Consider the following 22,200-nt stretch of genomic DNA (forward strand, 5'->3'; position numbering starts at 1 on the left):
TTTCCACATTCTTTTCAACAGTTTAGAGCGGCAGTGCTCACAGTTTATGGATTCTTAGCGGCCAGCAGCCTGTTGGGGATTAAAGGTGTGACTGTGCTGCTCCTGCATCTGGTGTTGTCCTTCAGTGTGGCCCAGCTGAAAAGACCAGCTTTGTCGTGGACCTGCAACCTGCTGCTGCTCTGCACCCTTCACATTCGGCCACTTCAGGAGATCCAGGTGGGTCCTTCCAAATGCACCAAAAACAGCCAACAAACCTGTATGTGATTAAAGTGATTCCAGTGAGACTTGATGAAAGCTCAGTTAAATAGTCAATAGAATAAGAACATAAATACAGAATAAAAGTTGGACTAGACAGAATAAAAGTTGGACTAGATTAATTGATGTTGAACTGAGTGACCCAACAGAGCTTCTCTATCCAGTTTATTAGTGTACATTATATGGTATATAAATGATGAATAAGGTTAATTAATTAACGTCTTGCTCAGAAACGGCATTTTCAGTTCCTCTTAAAGACCACAAGAGGGCGCAGGAGGCTAGGGTTACTGCCAACTACTGTACTTATTTGATTGAGTTAGAAAAAATGACAAGTAAAATAAATAGAGCTGTCAAAAATAGCGCGTTAACGGCGGTAACAAATTTATTTAATTAATTATGTTAATTTTTTTTTGCATAATTAACACATACGCTTTATGGCAAGCCACATCTCACTGTTATGACGACAGATGGCAGCAGAGAGTAGTTCCCCCACAGTCTGAACCTCTTTTATAACTTTAACCTGAACACATCAACAGCGGTGTAATTCCAACGACATATTTGTATTTCCAACTCTTGTCCCTTCCTCGCTGGAACAACACTTCCTCATTGTCACAACACGACCGCGAGATGCATTCAGGGACACTGCGAACATGGCAATAACGTTTTTATTATGCGTTTAAATAAACAGAAGGACAAAGAAAAACAATAGGTGGATATTCTTATCACTCACTTTGTAACTCTAAATGCGGAAGTACGAATATGAATTTGCTGCATTTAAGTATGCCAGAAAATCCCAGAAAATACACTCAAAATGTGAATTCACCTTAAATGACGTGGTGTGTTGGAACGCAACCCCTCATTGCTCAGTGTGATTCAAATGTTCTGCTACTATTAAAGAAAGTAGTGTTAGGTAAATAGACGTGTGGTATCTTTTAGCTTGATTGAAATTTTGGAGCTGTTAATACATGTAAATATATACCTATAATCCATTTATCTTTCTTTCACTAAAATACAGTATAAATGGGCATATTTCAGACATCACTTCAAATGTTGATTAATTATGATTCATTTGAAACCCATGATTAATCTGATAAAAAAGTTTAATCATTTGACAGCACTAAAAATAATAATAAGTAAACAACAATAATCATTTTGCATTATTATAAACATATGTAGTCCTTTCCCTAGTCAACAACTTGACTACAACAATATCCAATCATGAAGATGTGATAATAAACAGTACAATATAAGGCTTCATAATACAGATTAAACTATAGTCAGTTATATGAATTCGTAGCGATATATTGAAATAATAAAATACTCACAATACAAAACCAAATAATTACAGACAAATGATTAATTTAGAAACTGGTGAGCAGTCCAGTGTGTACCCTGCCTCTCGCCCAAAGTCAGCTGGGACAATTTCCCTGTGTTCTTAACTCATCTGTATTTTGCATACTCAGCTTGGAAGATGGTAATGGAAAGGATATCGTATGGCTGTTCTTTAAAATAACAACATGCTCTGGGATGGTATAGACTCATGGGTCCGTGCATCGCCGGTAGTGGGGTGGGGGCTAATCATTCAATGTATGAATGTTATATGATATTTGTTGGATGTCAGAGAGAAATATTGTACAGTTGTCCCTCGCCACATTGCGGATTGAATTTCGCAGCTTCACTCCATCACAGTTTTTCAAAAATAGATTAATTAATAAATCATGGTGTTTCGTGTCATTAGTCAAAATATTTACACGGTGTGCATAATTACTGTATTAGGCAGCTTCTTTTCCTTTGGCAAAATAGGCCAGAAAAGATATTTAACAGTCAAGAGCTGTAAAACATCTTTCAGAGGGATGCAGCACTCTTGAAATTGCCAAGAGATCATGACGTGGCCACAGAACCATCAAACGTTTTGTTGCAAATGCCCAAAAGGGTCGCAATAAAAGGTGTTGAGAGGAGAAAGACGCACATTAACGGCCACAGATTTGAGAAAAATCAAATGTGATGCTACCAGGAGCCCATTATCCTCCAGTGCTGTCATATGCTGTAACTGTAACCTACATGGAGTGTCCAGATGTATATGGTGTTCAGAGACATGGCCAAGGTAAGACAGGCTGAAACAACATCACCACCTAAGAAGACACACAAGTTTAAATGCTATGACTGGGCCAGTAAATCTCTGATGACGATTGACTAGATGGATGGGCCCGTGGCTGGATCAGCAATGGTATGGGCGGAAGTGACTAATGATGAGCCTGTTGGGACTTTTCGGGTTGAAGGTGGACTCAAACTCAACACCCAAACTTACTGCCAGTTTCTTGAAGACACTTTCTTCACACAGTGGTACAGGAAAAAGTCTGCATTTTTCAAGAAGACCATGATTTTTATGCAGGACAATGCTCCATCTCGTGCATCAAAGCATTCTCTGACTGCGTGACGAGCTAGTAAAGGCCTTAAAGATGAAAAAATAATAACACGCCCCCCTTCTTCACCTGACCTAAACCCTATTCAGAACTTGTGGGCCCTTTGTAAGTGTAAGATTTACAGTGAAGGAAAACAGTACACGTCTCCGAACAGTGCCTGGGAGACATGGGTTGCTGCTGCACAAAAAGTTGATGGTCAAGTGATCAAAAGACTGCATGGATGGAAGGCTTTTTTCCATGTTATTGAAAAGACGGGTGGCTATAATGGTCAGCGATTTACTTTTGGACATCAGAAATGTTCACTTGTAAAGTTTGTGTTGTTTATCATTCTGACATTAAAAGATGAAAATAAAATAGTGAGATGAGAATATTTTAGTTTTTTCTTTGAGTTGCCTAATAATTGTGCACACATAGATAGATAGATAGATAGATAGATAGATAGATAGATAGATTTTCAAGCATAAAAATGGATAAATGAACTAAAATACTACCATAAATTTCGGTGTATAAGCCTCTACTTTTTTCTTCAACTTTGCTGCTTATACTGCGCTGCGGCTAATCTATGGCTAAATTCTCATCTTGTGACTTCAGAACTACTGCTAATTCTGCCATCAAATAAATGCTGAACTCATCAGACATTTTTAGCCAAATCCACTGACTGCAAGGGAGAGACTGTGCCACTCGCGAGTCAGTGTGGTAGCTCGGCAGGAGCCAATCACGAGCCTGTCAACCCACTGGACACTGCAGGAGGTCAGTATATATATAACAGTATAACAATATAACAGTCTGACTTATGGTGTCATCTAACAAAGAACACCAAACTAATCACACAGCAACTTAACACTCGAAAGGTCTACCTCAGAAATATACAAACATGCACCAATATGAATTTAAAGAAAAGAAAAAAAACAGCTCTTTTAAAGCCCTCCCACAATGCATTGCGTCGGAGCAACGCATTCATTGGAAAACATTCATTTCGGTGCAATTATGTCAGCCTGCCTTTGGGCTCCTCTGGTGGACGGAGGCAGCATTGCAGCGCCATCCATCCACCCGTCCATTTTCGATGCCGCTTGCCCTCCAATTAAATGTTTACTCTGACGAAATGCATTATGGGAAAACTTAAAAAATGATTTTTTTTTTTTTTTTCATTTTAAACTTACTCTGGTACACCTTTTGAGTGTTAAGTTGCTCTGTGATTAGTTTGGTGTTCTTTGTAAGATGATACCATAAGTCAGACTGTTATATAGTTAGGTTTGACGTGAGTGTGATATGCCATTTATGACGTGGACATGTGCGGCTTATATGTGTACAAATCGTTTTTTTCCTCTCAATTTGGTAGGTGCGGCTTATACACCGGAGTTTACATATAAGGCATTCACAAGATGCTTTCTTGTGGAAACGTAGAGGTGTTATTTCATGTCTAGAGGGCTCGAATAATGTTAAAACCTGTATTTAGAAGGTCGTACGTAAACAGGTTTCCTATGCTCTTAACTATGAAAATATTAGATTTATAAATAGCGACTCCTACTTCGCGGAAATTCACTTATCATGGTCAGGTCTGCAACCAATTAACCGTGATAAGTGCTAACTGTACTCTGTCATTGCATATGTTTTGTCCAACCTTTCTGTCTCATCTTGTGCAAGATTAAATCCAAAAAGGCAACCATTCGGTGTTTTCCAGTTTTTTCAAGTTCATCATAGCAATTCGAGAAAAAATGGTCTTGTGGTCTAATATACTTTAAAGAGGGAAGAGAATAATATAACTAAATGTAAAGGCTATGAGTGTTAATGTTGACATTTTTCTCCCAGAAATAAACAAGTTTCCTATTTTAATTGTACAGAGAGGCTGGTATGACAGCGAGGAGGAGTACTACCTGCTACTCTTCAGCGTTGCCGTGGGGAGCCTTCGCCTCATCAGCTTCAGCCTGGAGCACTGCTGGGGCCCCTCGGTCCGCAACGGCACCTTGCAGCTCTGCTGGTTGTTTTCATACGCCTTCTACCATCCATTTTTCTATAACGGACCAATCGTCACGTACAAGGACTACGTAGAGCAGGTGATCGAGCCCAGCAGAGGCTGAAATGTAAAGGGAAATTGTTGTTGACGCTAATGTCTGCTCTTTAGAGCGGGTGATGTGAGGTCACCTTTTTAATGTAATAGTGGGAGGGCTCCCACATGGACCTTTTAATGTTTACTAAGATTTCTTTTGTCACTTAAGACTCAACCCTGTTTTTGTTGAATACTGGTACTTTTACTTGTAGATGCAGAGGCCTGCCGAGGAGAGTGACAGGCACAAATTTGGCTTCCGCTACTTGTTACTCAGGTCAGGACGCATTCTGATGTGGTGGTGCATTGCAGAATACATGATCCATGTCATGTACATGCACTCCATCCAGTCCAATGAGACCTACCTGGAGATTCTTCCACCTTGGGCCTTAGGTAAGTCCTCAAGCTGTCACTTCACTTTCAATTGAGCCTCAGCACATTGTAAAAATACTATTAAATAAGAAAACTACAAAAAACGACAGTAAAAGTTGGAGAAAAAAAAGGCGTAATGTAAGGGGGAAAAGTTCAAATGTTAATCATAACACTAACAAAATTAAAAATGTCAAAATGGCCCCCAAATCCTTTCCTTTCGTTTTTTTTTTTTGAAAGTATCCAAGTCACCGTGGAAACAATTTGGACACCCTTACTTTTAGGTGATCAGATCATGGTTTGTGTCACTGGTCTGGAATGGAAGAACATATTTCCATGCTATGGTTCTTAACTGTACAAGCCTCCCTCTTCTCTTTTTGGCAGGTGGTCTGGCGCTGGCCTTGGTGCAGTTCTTCTTCGTCAAGTATTTGGTTTTGTTCGGCGTCCCGTCCATGTTGGCCACCTTGGACCAGCTGGTTCCTCCGCATCTGCCTCTCTGCGTCAGCATCATGTACAGCTTCACCGGCATGTGGCGGTAAGTAAGCCCGCCACATTCCCCAAGTATCCTTGAAAAAAGGGTGCATTTAATGTCAAGTGCTTTTAGAGTGTGTTGGCAATCAGACCTGCGACAGCGCTGCCCACATGCTGAATTGTCCCATCTTCTGCCATTACTGGCAATCAGAAGTACAGGTCACCTCCATGTTTGTGTCATTATGTCTGTGTGTCTGACTACACATGACAGTTCCTTCTCAACATTTGCAGGGCCTTTGCGAGTAAAACATACAAGTGGTTAAGGGTTAGAAGTTAATGTAGCAGAGCAAAGCACGATATCCTTTCCACCAATATCGTGAAGTCCGTCATCAGAGAGTGGGCATTTACAAGCCACCTTTATGAGACTTTAAAGTAGGGATGCGTACCAAAACCCGGTATCGTAATGGCACCGATACTGGTGTAAACAGCAGTAACCTGACCAAAAAAGTATCCACTGCTGCCGCAGTTTGGTGCTCAATGAATGCAGTCTCCGCCACATGCAACAAATGCTTGAAGGTGATATTGTGCAAGTAACGTCTTGTAAGTAAAGTAGTATCCTGACTGACGCACACAGAGTGTGACGTGCTTTTTAAACTTTATTGCCGACCTTAACTCGCCAGGAGCAGTGCTCAGACGAAAACCGAGACAATTTGTCCTGAAGGAAATACTGTAAATCCAATTAATCCGTTCCAAACAGTCAAAAATATTAACGTAAAATACATTTTTATAAAGAGAGTAATTGTAGTTTTACCCTGACAGGTAACACTTTATATTAAGGTGCTTGTAATAACCTTTAATAAGCAGTAATTAAAGTTAATAAGCCTTTATTATATTAATAAGATTACATATTAAATGTTTATTTGCATTAATAAGTCTCTTTGCCTTATAAAGGCTAAAAAATCTTGGTATTATGTATTATTAACCGTTAACAATGCTGGTCTGAAGCTACTGGATCTAAAGTGGGAACAGCGCTTTATGACGATGAATGAAGAAAGAAAATATTGTGCACTTACAACAGTTAAAAATGCTGTGGGCAAAGTATCTCATTAGGATCACGATATAATATGTAATAAATCAATAGCACATGATTAATGTATTATTGATAAAATGTGCTATATCTAACCCTAACCCTAATCTTATTAACATAATAAGAGTCTTATTAACTTTAATTCCTACCGTTTTACATGTATAAAACAATGTGAAATAATTATGACAGACAAATGGATGAATTCAATAGTGTTTGCTGGCACTCGCAATTTCTTTGGCCCCATGGTGGGTTATTGAGCAGTCACACCGAATAAAAAAACTACACCGACAGTGAGTCAGCAATGCGAAGGGTGCTTTGTTTGGGCAATCGATTTCACAGAATGATACAGTACAGGGCAAGTGGACTAGTTTGTTACGTGCAATACTGTACGAAAACCGCATTTTGGACAAGAACTGGGGCGAACGAAAACTGAGGTTTGACTATTTAAATTCCTATTCTTTTCCACTTGCATGTTGCAAAATTTCGTACAAATAAAAAGGTATTCTTTTTGGACAAAATCCAAATCCATTCGGTTTGGGCGCCGTTTAAGCACCCGCACCGTTTCAGAAGTGTGGATTTGACAACGGTATCGGACAATATGTAAATGATACCCAACCCTACTTGATAGAAAATGAAGCGTCTATGTTGTGTTTATACTGAAGGGGGCGCCAGTGCTCAAGGTAATAAAAGGTGTCATGCTGGACGAGAAAACGGAAGGAGTTGACATTGAATTCCAGATGTGATGTGCCGGAATATTCCCTGCCTCCATCCGGCAGTATGTGCATCACACCTCTGCAATGAAAATAGATGACAAATAATGTAGAAAAACAAAGGATATTTTTAGTAACTGGTGCACATAATACTGAGATGGAAGGCTGCATCTCCCCACGGACAAGTGACCCACTGCAATAATGCTGACGGCTGACGTATGCCAATCCGGCGCGTGTGCTGAGCTGGCCCACATAGACAACATTGATGGAATGCATATAGCTGTCTCCTGACATCACGGGTAAAAGAGCCTCAGCCCTAGACAACAACTCTGGAAGACTCGCTTCTTCTAATCTTCTTAATGACAAGAGAGAGGGAGAGACAGGAGAGCTGCTGACACACAAACACATGCACCCCTCAGTACACTTCTCAACATGCTTCCATTTATTTAGTATATTAGAGGTGTCTCTCGCTCAGCATATTCTCATGGAAATGTGGTGGACCAATTACAAGTCTTCCTTTTCCCTCCTTTCTTATAGGCATTTTGACAAGGGCCTGTATCGTTGGCTCCTCAGGTAAGACGCCATTCACTACATGAGATGTATCTGGCTATCTACAGTCATGAGAAAAAATGAAGACACCCCATGGTGTTGATTGTAAATGACATTTGTGGCGCCCCCTATGGGTTGTCATCAAAATGCTTTGGGAGACAAGCGAGCATACATATAAAGTAATCCCTTGTTTATCGCGACTAATTGGTTTTTAATTTTTGCTAAGTAGGATCCCTTATCTCTAAATGGAATATTTTCGTAGTTAGAGCATACAAAACCTGTTTACAACCTTCTAAATACGTTTTTTAACATTATCAGAGCCCTCTAGACATGAAAAAACACCCCTATGGCCACCGCTACACTCATATTACCCAATATAGTCAATATAATAACAGAAAATAAGTTTACGGCCGCAATAGTAGCCTGTGTTATGATGATTATGATGTTATTATTGTGCCTGTGATAATTCACATCTGTAATAAAAGCCTATTGTTCCAGTGATCAAATCTGGTGCTGGTATGCTTCACTTACTGACATCTAGTGACCAGTGTAGAATACTGCATATTGAAGACGTCTTCTTAATGTCTTATTTGTATTTTCGTTCATTTATTTTTATGCTTGAAAATAATTCATCCATCCATCCATCCATCTTCTATACCCCTTCTCCTCATTAGGGTCGTGGGAAAATAATTCATTTCGGCCAAAAATACAATAAAATTTGCTTAAATATACACTTTTTTTTAATCTAATAGGCCATATTCATCCACAAAACAGCAAGATTTATTAATATATTTTTGAAAAACCGTGATAGAGTGAAGCCGTGAAATTTGAACCGCGATGCGGTAAGGGACGACAGTAATAAGATATCCTAGCAGTTTCATAATCACTCGTCATTAGTCGATGTTTTAAGGACAATTCGTTGCCAAGTCCCGAGGTTTTGCTTGATGGCGGGCATGTTTTACAACCAGTCTTGCTCCAATTTTACACACGTGCTTGTCAGTTCCCCAAAGGTGTGTAATAAATTAAGTGGTGATTGGGCTAAACCCCCTAAAACTTATAGTGGGTGTTTTGTAGAGCACATTGAGCTGTGTGAGAAATTTCAAGTGGGGTCAGACTTTGGGGTTTAATAACAGTGCCACCACAAAAAATAATAGCACAGGCCATATAGTAGGGGTGCATGGCTTGACAAATTTTCACCCTTTTGTGTGCAGCGGGATTGAAGGGGTAGAAGGCTTACACTGTGGGGTGTCTTCATTTTTTCAACAGTAGTGGCAAGCACCGTAGTACCCTGGCTGGCATAGCTAGATCAACATAGCTACATTATTTGTAGTGAATAAATAAAGCTTTTTGGACCAATTGAGTGAAATTGCATAATTTCCCACCGCACACTTGATGATCTCTCACAACACATTAGGGTTGGGAATGAGTTCTTTCCAGTATTAATTCCACATTTTAGCACATTTTCTGTCTGGTAGGTTATTGAAGTCATCACCAATACAGTACTGGTACTAAAAAAAAAAAAAAAAAAAAAGGTTACAGTGCCATTCTGCAGCTGCCAGCTTGCAGGCTTCATCATAAATAGACGAGGACGCTGCATTTGCATGTGGGCTTTCTCATGATTATGAGCTTGCATGTTGTTGGCGAATAATAGTACGCGTGTTTGTTGTGTTTCCGCCTGCTGAACCCTGGAGAAATGCCTCCTTGTTTAATATGTGCATATGGAACAAGAGGAGCAGCCACCCTTTGCCGGCTTGTGCCGCGCTTTTTATTATTAGTTTGTCTGCCTCCTTAATGATGCACACCCGACTGGATGTTACTGTGACCTCTCGGGAGTTGGTGATGTGCTTGGTGGATGCAGGTTTCTCCGTCAAGGCAGCGCCGCCATTGCACGCTTGTCTGAGATCACGCTGTGATGTTCTCTTGTCTTTTTTTTTGTTTGTTTTTTTACATGACGTTACAAATCAGTGCTAATTAGCTGGGCTTATTTTGTTTTGACGTTCACGACAATGTAAATGTACAGTGGATATGTTAAAATACCATTTTTTTGTTTGATGTACACCATGACATACGTAAATCATTTCACATTATAGTTCAGTTAGTCACGCAGTACATTTCTTACGGGGGAAGAATCTAGAAAATCAGGCATCTCAAAAAACGCTTGTGAGATCCCAGGGGGCCGACAATGTCAAAAAATGTGCCCTGCACGTGAGTTTAATATGCAAATAAAGTATATTTGGTTAGATTTGATGAAACTTTGATAAACGCTGATGACAAATTTGTAAAATTTGATCCAATGCTATTGAAAAAAATATGCCTCAAAACATTGCAACTTTTTCCACAACTGACCTTGAGCCGTTCCCATTTCAGGTAACCCCACAGATTTTCAACTGGATTTCGGTCTGGACTCTAGCTGGGCCATTCCAAATGTAACTCGCCTAGTCTAGCCAGCACCGCGATCTGCCCGGGCTTGAACTACGGTCTGCAGCGTGACTTTGAAGGCATCAGGGAGTGAAGTTTACCAACGTACTTCCGCACAGCCACACGGGCTAGCACCCGTTACACAAAATCATAAAAATATATGAATAAAATGAAAACTAAGAGAGAAGAAGGGGGTGGGGGAAGTCAACGGTGATGTACTACACTGCTGATGGAATGTTTATCAAGTTCATTTTCATGTATTTATTAGCGCGAGACACTTTTTCCTGCATGAGAACTCTTGTCACAGTTGAACTTGCGAGATCTCGTGACACCCGTAGTAATAACGTAAGTGCTGTGATTGACTGGCGAGGTGTACCCCACCTCTCAACCAAAGTCAGCTGGGGTAGGATCTTGCTTTGAACAGGATAAGCGATGAAGAAAATAAAAGGATGGACTTCTATACCGGCTATATGAATGATAGAATAAAATAAAATGATCGCACATGTGAATGTGAATAACATGACCGACTCAGTGGTGTCCAAAGTGCGGCCCATGGAGCTATTTGTACCTTCTTTTTTTTTTTATTGGCCCGCAGCACATTCTAAAAATACAATTAAAGAAGAAAACGAGCAAAAAAACATAATGTAATGAGAAAAAGTTGATAATAATAACGCTAACAATGATGCATTTTGTCACCTATTAAACATAGCTGACATTTTTATTAAATTTAAATATATGTAAAAATGTTTTGCTCCATGTTGGAGCGCCCCTGCAGCCTATGATTTTTCTGTATGTGGCACTCGGTGGAAAAAGTTTGGACACACCTGTTACGAAACAAAGATTCTGTAGCTAAAACCCACTGTGCAGCTTGTCTTTTCTTCCCACATAAGTGTTCAACATGAAGTCTGCCGCCTCGGACTGTTGAAGTGCTTCCAATTAATTAGGATTTAAATTGCAAATGAAAGTTTCCATTTCAGCCCATGTCCGTTGGAAATTGTCCCCCACACCCCCCATACACACTTAATGGCATCACTTGCAATTATCCCAGCGCAGATGCAAAACGATAACCGCCGCACAATAACACACGGTGCATTCATGCAGAGTCAGAGTGCTTTTAAACAGGCTTTAATGCAGTCGTGAGATTTTGTGGAAAATTTGTCAAAGGAGCGCAGCAGCGTAGGAGTGAAGTGATGATTCATCGACACCCGTATCCATGGGCAGCTAAGTGGCTCATTGTTTGTCATTCCATTACCTGCTGCAGGTACAGTTAGCGGGCCCACTGGAGGGCACTTGATGGTCTTTAGATTGTGATTTTGCTGCTAGAGTGCATATGAGAAGGAGCATTTGATCCCAAATCCTTGCAAATCTGCACCTGAGATGGATAAGTTTAACTTAGATCTCGTTTCTTTAAAGCAGGGGTGTAACGGTACGCCATAATCCCCGTTCAGTACGTACGGTACCTCGGTTTTAATGTCACGGTTCGGTTCATTTTGGGTACAGTAAAGGCACAAAATGCAAAACTGCTTAATTTTTGTGTAAACGGCTTTAACGATGATTTTATGTTGCAGCCAAGTGCAACAGTAAAGCCTGGATTATGCGTACACTACGCAGGCTCGATCCTCCCCCTCCAAACGTGCCTGCGTAGCTTGACGTGCACCTCCAAAAAAACATCACGGAATCTAAAAGGCTGTTTGGTGAGCTTGATTTATATTACGGTATTTCCTGTGTGTATACTAGTGACAGGAATTTTGGCTTTCTCGGGAACCGGTTCTTTTGGCTCAGCTCCCTAACGGCTCTTTCAGCTTCCAAATGCCTCCTCAAATTTTTTTGTTGCTTACATCGATTTAATACCAAAATTCGTGTAAAATTTATTTCTAACATAAACATATAACTATATCAAATCATATCATTATATATCATTATTTATATGGCTTTATTTATGTGCTCAACATGAAACAGATTGCTAGAAAAACAAATAGTAAAATACAAAAACAGAGGCCCATCTCAATTAGATAGAAAGGTCCAATCTCTGTGTGTATTATTTCTACATTTATAACTATCTACAGTGAAACAACACAACTTCAACAAAACATCACACAATGAAATGTAAATTAAAACGTGCATAACTAAAAGAAAAGGCAGCGTCCAGGTAACAGTCGTTGCTAGTTTTTGTACAAGTTTGAACTCCTGTCAGTCTGTCTCTAAATTCAGGGTGCATGTCGCTCGCCCCATCTGCTTGAAGTGGTCAAATGTTACGCAACGAAGGTGGTAATGCATGCATTTTAACATGCTGCTATTCCGCATGCTGGTATCTCTCCATCTGCTGGCACACGCCCGCTTTCATCCTCCAATATGGCAGAGCTGGCCGCTCTAGTCAAAGCCTCCCAAAATTCTGGCTCGTCTTTCAGGAACTTTTGATTAGCCACAGGGTAGCTGAGATAATGACTTTGCAGCTCAGTGGCACAAAGACCTACTCTACCTGAGACCGCTGCTATCAATATTCTGCTGCTCTTTGTTTTATTTTTTTTGCCTCAACATCCCCAAAAGCTGACATTGAACATCAGCGATGTAGTGATGGAAGATGTTTGTGTGACACGCAGGGAAAAAACAAGCACTTATTTTTATCCAGTGGCATCATTAATAACAACGAGGCACGATTGTTTTTCCTGTGGAGTGTCTATTTTTGCTACGGGGCGTCAGAGCTGCCTTTATCTGATTAAAAATCTATGAACTTGACATGATGCATTGTGGGGGGACCGACATTTTTAACCCCACTTTTTCCCCCCTTTTGCATCCGCACCAATCATTCACTTTATCCTGACAAATAATAATGAAATAGTCTGTGGTTTACATGGTAATAATAGTAACAGTTCATCTCCCGTGCCTCCCACTCGTGTTGCAGATACATCTACGTGCCTCTGGGAGGTTCGCATCACGGAGTTCGCTACAAGATGCTGTCCACAGCGCTGGCGTTTGGCTTCGTCTGCCTTTGGCACGGCGGTCATGACTACCTACAGTACTGGGCCCTGATGAATTGGTTGGGGGTTCTGGTGGAAACAGGCCTGAAGGCTCTCTTTGGCTCAGCACTTGTTTACTCCTTTTTTGTAAGTTACGCACGCACACACACACACACACACACACACACACACACACACACACGGGACTGACAAGCACGTCTGTAAAATTTAAGCAAGATTGGTTGAAAAAACATTAAAAAAAGAAATAGAACTGAGCAATGACCTGTCCATAAGATCTTGACTATTTATCTAGTGATGATAAAAGGTATACGTTTCGACCATTTTGAGCATGACCAGTAGCATGGGGGGGTGGGGGGAAGATGCTACATTAGGCCCTTGTAATTTGTCATAAAGACTGTACATTTCTTTTTTTTTATACCTAATTTATTGCAACCATTAACATATAGGTTAACTTTTTTTTTTTAACCCAATATGTTACTACCTTTACACTCTTAACGATGTTAAAATGTTACTTAAAACATACTGTTGTTGGATAGCTAATATTTTGACCCTGGAACAGATAATTTTCTTTATTTTCTGTTAGAAAATATCGTTTTGAATCGACCAGCCTCCTTAGAGGTTCCGCTGTGTCTAAAAGGTCAAATATGATTCATATCTAGAATTTATTTTGGATCACAGGGGAACAAATTTAACAAATTAAAATATATATATATATTGGCAAGAATGATTAAAAAAATACATTTTGAATGACATGATCAATATCTGGATCGTTAAAAACATACAAAAACAAACCTACATATGACAACATTCCCTTAATTCAGGGGTGTCCTGACTTTTTCTTCCGGAGGGCCAGTTTTGATATTTTTATATATTGTTTTACTTTTGTAAGAAGGCTAAACCACTTTATATATCTGTAAAGAAACGCTTTGTGTTGTTATTAGTTATGAGCGTCAACATTTCAGCTTCTTCTATTTAAATTACGCCTTTTTGCTCAGTTTTTCCCATTTTTGCGGCAGGCCATTAAAAAACAAGCCGCGCGCCGCTCTTTGGATGTTCGTCCCTTAATTGGTTGTTAACTTAAATGGGTTTGTTCATGATCAAATATTTCCTAGCTTGGGAAAAAAAAGAGTGCAAGTAATGTGATTTCGTAATGCTGTTACAGTACACACACACACACACACACACACACACACACACACACACACACACACGCACACACACAGTTTGGATGCTGTCACCGCTCACGTGTGATATTAAAGTGAGCAAAAGTCCTGTTTGTAATACATTAACATTAGCGTCCTGCTTGACACATTTTATTGGTGCTTGGCGTCTCGACGGTTAGGCTCTCTGGCGCTTCCCCGGCACTTCACTTATTTGTGCACTGATTTCCCAGGAGCGGCATTTCTCTGCGGCAACGAGGAGGCGCTGCGCTGCGTTCCTCTCTGCCTTCTCCACTGCAATGCTCATCCTCTCTAATCTGGTCTTCCTTGGGGGGATTCATGTTGGCAGAATCTTCTGGAAGCGTGTCTTCCTTCAAGGTAAGGCGGCATTGTACAGTGACAGCCACGAACACACCCTGATTGTAACATTTTGAAATGAGCAGGTTTTTTTTTTTGGTAGCTTGCTGGTAGAGCATTTATCTTGGTCCTCCAGTAAAACATGCTGCTGCTTTTATGCCTCCCAACTGGAAAGACATCTGCTCCATCCTGGCTCATTTGCTTGCCAAAGTCATATACTCATCAGTCTTTATCGAGCAGGCAGCCACCCCATCATTCAACGTGACATTTAAACCAGAAGACCCCTTCCTGTCTGCCATAGACGGTGTCTTCACTCTCCTTTATATCCTTTTTGTGTAATGTATCTGGGCTCTGAACGCTGCCTACGGTTCCAGCGAGTACCGTGTGCTTCCAGGCAGGAAGCATTCCGGAAAATGAGGGAATAATGTAAATACATACATACATATAAAATAATGTTTCAGAAAATAATTAGAAATAAAAAAAAAATACATTAAAAATATTTTTTTGAAACTCAAAAATAGGCAGTTACTGGTGCATCTCAATGAATTTGAATTTCACGCACAAGTTATTGATTTTAGGACTTCAGTTCAGACTGAGAGACCAATTAAAGGCTCAGGAAGTTCATATGCTGATTAGTGCGTGAACCAATAGTTTACAATGTTGAACTTTTTGACCATTTTTCAGACTTTATCAGATATTGAATTTGGGATTTTTTTTTTTATTAGATGTATGTTATAATCATCAAAACTATTAAGAAATTCATTCTTGAAATATTTCACGCTGTGTGTCGTGAATCAAAAGAATTTCACAGTTTGAACTACTGACATCCATGTAAATTAACTTTTATATTGAGCCTTATTGAGATGCACTTGTATATAACACTATCTAATAGGGATGAGCGAGTACACCACTGTCTGCATCTAAATTATCTGTACCTGGAGTGGGCGGGGCATAAACCGGAAGCGGGCATGGTCTAAGCGGAAATTGGTGTGGCTTAAAGGTGTATTATTTTAAGTCTGAAATTGACATGGATTGATAGAGAAGTTGCTATAATTATTGTTTATTATTCAGCTGTATGTGTACTGTGCATGTGTGTAAGTGACCTGTAAGACGTCCAGTGATGGCAAACAGGGAAATAATCTATAAGCACCGCATTCAGTACTACGAGCAAAGTTTTCCAACGGACTTTCTATGACCAGTACAGTGGCCTTGAACACCCCTCACACAACACTTCTAATTCCCTCCTGCTGGTCTTGTAGGCAGCACGGAGACGTTGCAACATTACAAAAAACTAAATAAAAAAACATTCTGTTGAGTGTTTTAATTGCTTTGGGGCAGCTGAAGGTGATTAAAAAGTAATAATGCTCCGAGTACCGCGTCTCACCAAACGGCGGCGTAAAAGGTTATTACATTACAAGTACAAATGTCTTCAATATGTCTGATGAGACCTGAAGCAAGAATCTCTTTTTCGCCGCTTCATCCACTCGTTAGTTGTGTTAATTTGCTTGATATGGTTGAGTGAGGACTGTTCTTGTATTGAGCCACAATATATCTGTTTCCTGTTTAATGTAGGTCATATTGCACTCCGCAGGTAAGTGCTGCAGTGTTTCGCTCTCCTGACCTTCTTCTCACGCTCAATAGTAAATAAGTCAAGAGGAACTTCTGCATGTTTTAAAATGACATTCCTTTCTGGGGGACACTTTAGTAGAAAGCTATGGGATGGGGGAGGGGGGACTAGTCCCTTCACTATTATTTTTATTTCATATATAATGTCAATACAAGGCTCTGTTATAGCCTCATATTTCACCTCAGGAATTGGTTAACATAATGTAGTCATACATTACAACGCAAGCAATATCTTTATGATAGACGCAGATCCTTTATATGACAGAAGTGCTCTACTGTTTTTAAGAACCGACTGCAAAAATCAAAGATCCTCTATATGACGAAGACACTGTTGTTTTTAAGGACCTACTGTAAAAACGCTTGTCAAAGATCCTCTATATGACAGAAGCGGCCTACTGTAAAAATGCTTGTCAAAGATCCTCAGACACACCCTGCTGCTTTTAAGGACCAACTGCAAAAACACGAGTCAAAGATCCTCAATATGACCAAATCACGCTGCTGTTTTTAAGGACCGACTGTAAAAACACTTGCCAAAGATCCTCTATGTCAAAAGCATACTGCTGTTTTTAAGGGCCGACTGCAAAAACGCGAGTCAAAGATCCTTGATTTGACAAAAATCACTCTGCTGCTTTTAAGGATCAACTGCAAAAACCCTTGTCAAAGATCTCCACGACAGAGGCGTTGTGCGGTTTTGAAAGATGCAAAAAAACGTGATCGCGTGCGCCCAGCTTTGACCCTGATATGAGGAAAACAAATCATGTCAAATCATCTATGTATATTATTTTTCAAATATAATAACTGTCCTTATTTCAGTGCAGTTATTTATAAAGCTGTTTTTTTTAAAAACATGTCACTTTTGAAAAAGCAATTGCTTTGGAAAGTTCTCCGCGGCCTGGTAGAGGTCCGTGGGCTCTGTATGACAGAAGCACCCTGCTGTTTTCAAGGACCAAGTGCAAAAACGCTAGTCAAAGATCCTCTATATATCAGCGCTCTGGTGTTTTTAGGAATTTGCTGTAAAAATGTTTTGAACTGAACTGCTGCTCTGATGTCATTCATGGGCTTTTGAGCAATTTATTCCCACCAACAACCAGAGATGACATCAGCCCATCCTCTGCTGGCCAAACAGCCTTCTACGAAAAGCTGATGCTAAATGAATGTCTTAATCCGATCAATCAGTAGCGTCGTCACTGCTGCTGTCAAACGCCTGTTTTATATGGCTGCTAAAAATAGAACAATAAAACGAGGCAGCAGCAGACGTGTTCATCGTTAAGCGAGGAGGCGGAGTTTTGGCTGCCTTCATCAACTGGAGATCAATGTTTTTAAATCAGTCATGGCCACAGTGGAATTGACCTCTGAACCCCCCTGCTTATGAGTACAACTAACAGTGTTTACAGTTGGAGCCATGTCCCGTATTACTAAACAGAATCTATTATTTACATTTGTTGTCATTTCATTGATAGTGCTGCAGAATATGTTGACATTTTGAGTGTTTATAACGTCACTTGACATTAGGGGTGTAGCGATTCATCGATACATTGATGCATCGATTTATATTCCTATGATCCAACGACATCGATCTGTGTCCAGCAAAGTTTCCATTCAGGACGACATATATTGATCTAACATCGTTTAAAAGGTCATCGATTGAATCGATACTAGGAAATAAGCAGGCTTAAAATGTTTGTTTTGGGGTTTTTTGGCACTTTTAATGATAAAGGCGTTAAACTCGTAACAGTTTGATTTGGTGTGAATTGATTATTCATGCCTGCTGAGTGGGGCACACGGATGACGTCATGTAAAGGCGACTGTTGTGTTTACCAAGGGTGACACTGTGGTTGGTTGGAGCCGACACGTCTTCTCCAAAGAGCACAAGTTAGTGAGTTTTTGTCCTGTAAAGCAGTGGTCTCCAACCCCCGGGCCGCGGCCCGGTACCGGGCCGTGGGTCATTTGGAACCGGGCCACACAGGGGGAAAAAAATTATTTCCATTATTTCATTTTTTTATGTTTTATTTTGAAAAGTGGCCGGATTCTCTCTGTTACATCCGTCTCACTTGACGCATGTCCATTGTGCGTGTGCTAACTTTATCTCATGCCGCACAGATAGACTACTACTGCATTTATGCCATTTTTCTTTCACCTTTCTTTCACCTCATATTATACTCCGTATACCTCACATATACTCTGTGGGAATGCATAAAGGTAAGTTTTGATGACTTAATTAAAGTTAGTTAATTCATGTTAGCGCACTGCCTTTACCACACACGTCAAACAGCGATGTAATCATCTCTCTGGAAAAACTTGGCTGGAACTTGAACTGGTGGATGGTGGGTCTGCATTCATTTTGTGCTTTTAATTTGATGTTATTCATGTCTTAGTTTTACATGATACATAATAAGATAAATTAGATCGCTATAATGTACGACCCCCCCAACCCACAATTGGTATGTCCGTCTTTCATTCTTAATGATGTCACGATTTTTGCAAAATGTCAAAGTTCTATATGCTGGACAGTTATTTTTCCATTTTTTTTGTTTCAATAAAAAACAGTTTGGATCTCCTGCGCTAAATTGGGCATAGCCAACGGTTGGATGTCTGGTGGTATACATAGTGGCTATCTAACAAACAACCATGCCTTTCTATGTATTTTTCGCTCTCTACTTTATTGTGATGGTGAATTTGTATTTACTTTTTCATGTGAGTTTTCCTGTCTGGACTTGCAAGCGGGTGTCAAAAGTGTTAATAATCAAGCCGCCAAAGCTGCAATTATAGAGCTGCTTGATTAAAGCCACAGCAACAATCAGCTGAGGGAAATTGGGTATTTAGTTTTCTTTGACCCATTGTGGCATCTGTTGGTGTGGACCACAACAACACAACACAATCGTGTGTGTGTGCGTGTGTGTGTGCAATGGATACAGGTTTGATGTGGCCTCTCCGTTGAGCAAAACATCGTGTATCATATAGTGGCCAGTGGTATTTACTTAACTGCGCATTTTTCATTATTGTTGCACATTATTGAACCTTGTAATTTTAGTTTTTATCATTTATCATTCCGTTTGACCTGCATGCATACCTTTTATTGTATCTATATGTTGTCAAGTTGCTATCTAGTGGAGGTGCGCTGCATGGTATGGGTACAGGGAGGCCTTTGCATTTTTATAATAATGCAAATGATTATTTTCTATATTTTTACCTCCGCACTGTGCTTGGCGTCGTCCCTTGGAGAACATGTGAAGTGGCAGCAGCATGACTTGCGCCCTGGATTTCTCCCACTCCGCATTCCATTCTCCTAAAATATCTTAATGCTGGTCCATTTTGGTTTACAAATATGATGAAATGGCAGCCCCGGAAGAAGGTGAGTTTTCTTCCACATTGTTTAGCCAGTTATGGCCATAAATCAGCGGCTCACAAGTTGCAAAGAAGGCACACGCCGATGTCTATAAACTGTAAATTGGTGTACTATAACCACAACACTTTATAATCCTATCCAGGGTTTGTGGGATTATAATGCCTTCCCATTTACAGGTGCTTTTAACCTCTTTTAATGTGTTTTATCTTAGTTTATAGAAGCAGTTTAGCAGACAGCAAGCAGATGTGCAGTGTGTTACGCAGGGTTAGATATGCTGCACCTCTGTTTTGGATCATATCTTTATAGAAAGAAAATTATTGTAGCCAAATTAAACACAATATATTTCACTTAAATTTAAATGGTGATCAACTCACCTTTTCCATATTATCAGAAAGACTTTTTTTATTGATTTAAAGAGAACTGAATGTTTGTGTGTACAAATAATGTCGTAATGCAGCAGTTTTTTAATTGTTCACACTCCATAGTCTCGCTGTGTTACACAATGGAAACTATTTCAAATCATCTGGGGTGTATCAAAAAATTTGAAGGCACCGAATGGATTGTTTTAGATGTTTACCAGCAGGGGGCGCATGCTTGACAACAAGCAGCAGCAGCAAAGGCTTCACTCAAGAGTTGCTTTTTAGGAAAACGCAAAAGTTTTTTTGCCGGCGTTTATCTGTTTGTGTTCATAACAACTTGAGAAGTTCTGAATGGATTTGGATGAAATTTTCAGGAATTTTCAGAAATGGGATATGGAAGAACTGATTAAAATTTGGGGGTGATCCGCTCCACCGTCCGGATCCAGGAATTTGTTTTAAAGGATTCTTTAACATTGCGAGATAGGACCATTTTCAGCATTTGTGCATATAACTCCACAAACAATGGTCAGAGTGCTTGGGGAAAAAAAAGAATCGAATTCGGTGATATATAGATGAAATTTGCTGTATTTAAGTGTACTCGGAAATCCCAGAACATTCACTCAAAACATGTGAATTCAACTTAAAAGACGTGGTGTCTTTGAACGCAGCGTCTCATTGCTCATAGCACAGTTCAAGTCTGATTGAAATGTTCGGCTATGAAAGAATCCATTGTTACTTAGTTGTACTTTATTTATCCCGCGTTTAGATGTTACAGCAGCAAAATATATAGGATTCTGCCCTGTCATTTATCTTTCTTTCAATAAAATACAGCACAAACGGGATTATTGCAGACATGGTGTGAAATGGTGATTAATCACGATTAATTTTAGTACTTTTCCCCTCACAAATGAAATAAAAAAAATACTGACACCCACTTAAAAAGTCATTAAAATATAATAAAAATATAAGATAGTACTTCTTCCCTGGGGGAAAAAAGTCTGACAAAGACGTCTAGAAGGAATATGAGCAAAACATCATCAACACAGTTTCTCATCAAGTGGCCTGGGGCCTTTATTTACTGAACTGCAGAGAGGAGCACACCTCTTAGAGGTTGTGTGTTTACTGCTTTTCTATATAGAAATGCAAGGTATATACTGTATAGATTTTTTTTCACATATAATAAAAAAAATTGACATTTTTTTTAAACACTTAAAATCAAAAACAACAAATGTGTTTTTAAAATAATGACTGTCTACATGTGCTCTGCGATTGGCTGGCGACCAGTCCAGGGTGTACCCCGCCTGTTGCCTGAAGTCAGCTGGGATAGGCTCCAGCATGCCCCCACGACCCTAATGAGGATAAGCGGCATACTGTAGATAATGGATGGATGGTATTTTTAAAATGTTGATGATATATTATTGTATATTGTATCACAGATGCACTATTTTTTCCACAAATAAATAAAAATCATATTTGATGACATGACATACATGAACGTATTATTCCAATAAGTGCGCAACATAAGACAGTTATTCATTTATCCAATTACAGCTTTACAGATGCCATTTTTGCTGTACAGGTGGTGTGTGTTGCATACTTAGTATGTCAGCTAACTCCTTTTATTCCTGTGAAAGACGCACCTATTTGAGGTGCGGCGTTTATTAATTTAAGTGGATGACCATGGCGTGTATAAGAGCGGAGGCCACTAGTCCAAGCAATTGGAAGGTTGTTTGGAAACTTACATACTTGTGAAGACAAGGAGCCAAGGCGTCCTCCTAGCACCGCGGCGGGGCTTCCTTCGGGGTCGTGCAGGGCCCAGCGGCGACTCATTTGCAGGTCCAAAAAATGTTCAGGGTGTCGACAAAGATAGCAACTGCTCGTCTCAGCTCAGGTGAGCTTTGAGGGAGCTGTGCATGCAGCGTACGAGCGTGCTTGAATGAATGAGGAGGGAAGAATAGGAGATGAGGAAGTATTGTGGGTGCAGGTGCACGCTCCTGGAGGGACGCCAGCCGCTCTTAACCTGCTCCAGCTGCTATAAATAGAAGACA

The 22,200-nt window shown here is 40.0% G+C and overlaps 2 protein-coding genes across 9 annotated transcripts in view; one reads left to right on the forward strand and one right to left on the reverse strand.

Annotated features, from left to right (window-relative positions):
- The window catches only part of hhat (hedgehog acyltransferase), a 28,495-nt gene that overhangs the window by 1,242 nt on the left and 5,053 nt on the right, over positions 1–22,200 (forward strand). Inside the window, exons 5-12 of one of the 2 annotated variants that reach the window (XM_054798459.1) lie at positions 22–216; positions 3,324–3,428; positions 4,520–4,732; positions 4,938–5,115; positions 5,476–5,626; positions 7,897–7,932; positions 13,229–13,430; positions 14,698–14,842. In XM_054798459.1, coding sequence (XP_054654434.1) covers positions 22–216; positions 3,324–3,428; positions 4,520–4,732; positions 4,938–5,115; positions 5,476–5,626; positions 7,897–7,932; positions 13,229–13,430; positions 14,698–14,842 — 1,225 coding nt within the window. The remainder of the gene's footprint in view (positions 1–21; positions 217–3,323; positions 3,429–4,519; positions 4,733–4,937; positions 5,116–5,475; positions 5,627–7,896; positions 7,933–13,228; positions 13,431–14,697; positions 14,843–22,200) is intronic. The other variant, XM_054798460.1, reaches the window with a different exon arrangement.
- The window catches only part of kcnh1a (potassium voltage-gated channel, subfamily H (eag-related), member 1a), a 46,971-nt gene continuing 44,968 nt past the window's right edge, over positions 20,198–22,200 (reverse strand). For 4 of the 7 annotated variants that reach the window (XM_054798438.1, XM_054798445.1, XM_054798444.1 and 1 more), the window contains one exon: positions 20,198–22,184. The gene's annotated coding sequence lies outside the window, so the exon portion shown is untranslated. The remainder of the gene's footprint in view (positions 22,185–22,200) is intronic. The other 3 variants (XM_054798441.1, XM_054798440.1, XM_054798439.1) reach the window with 3 other exon arrangements.

The sequence above is a fragment of the Dunckerocampus dactyliophorus genome, chromosome 14 (genome assembly GCF_027744805.1).
Source record: "Dunckerocampus dactyliophorus isolate RoL2022-P2 chromosome 14, RoL_Ddac_1.1, whole genome shotgun sequence".
Classification (NCBI taxonomy): Eukaryota; Metazoa; Chordata; class Actinopteri; order Syngnathiformes; family Syngnathidae; genus Dunckerocampus; species Dunckerocampus dactyliophorus.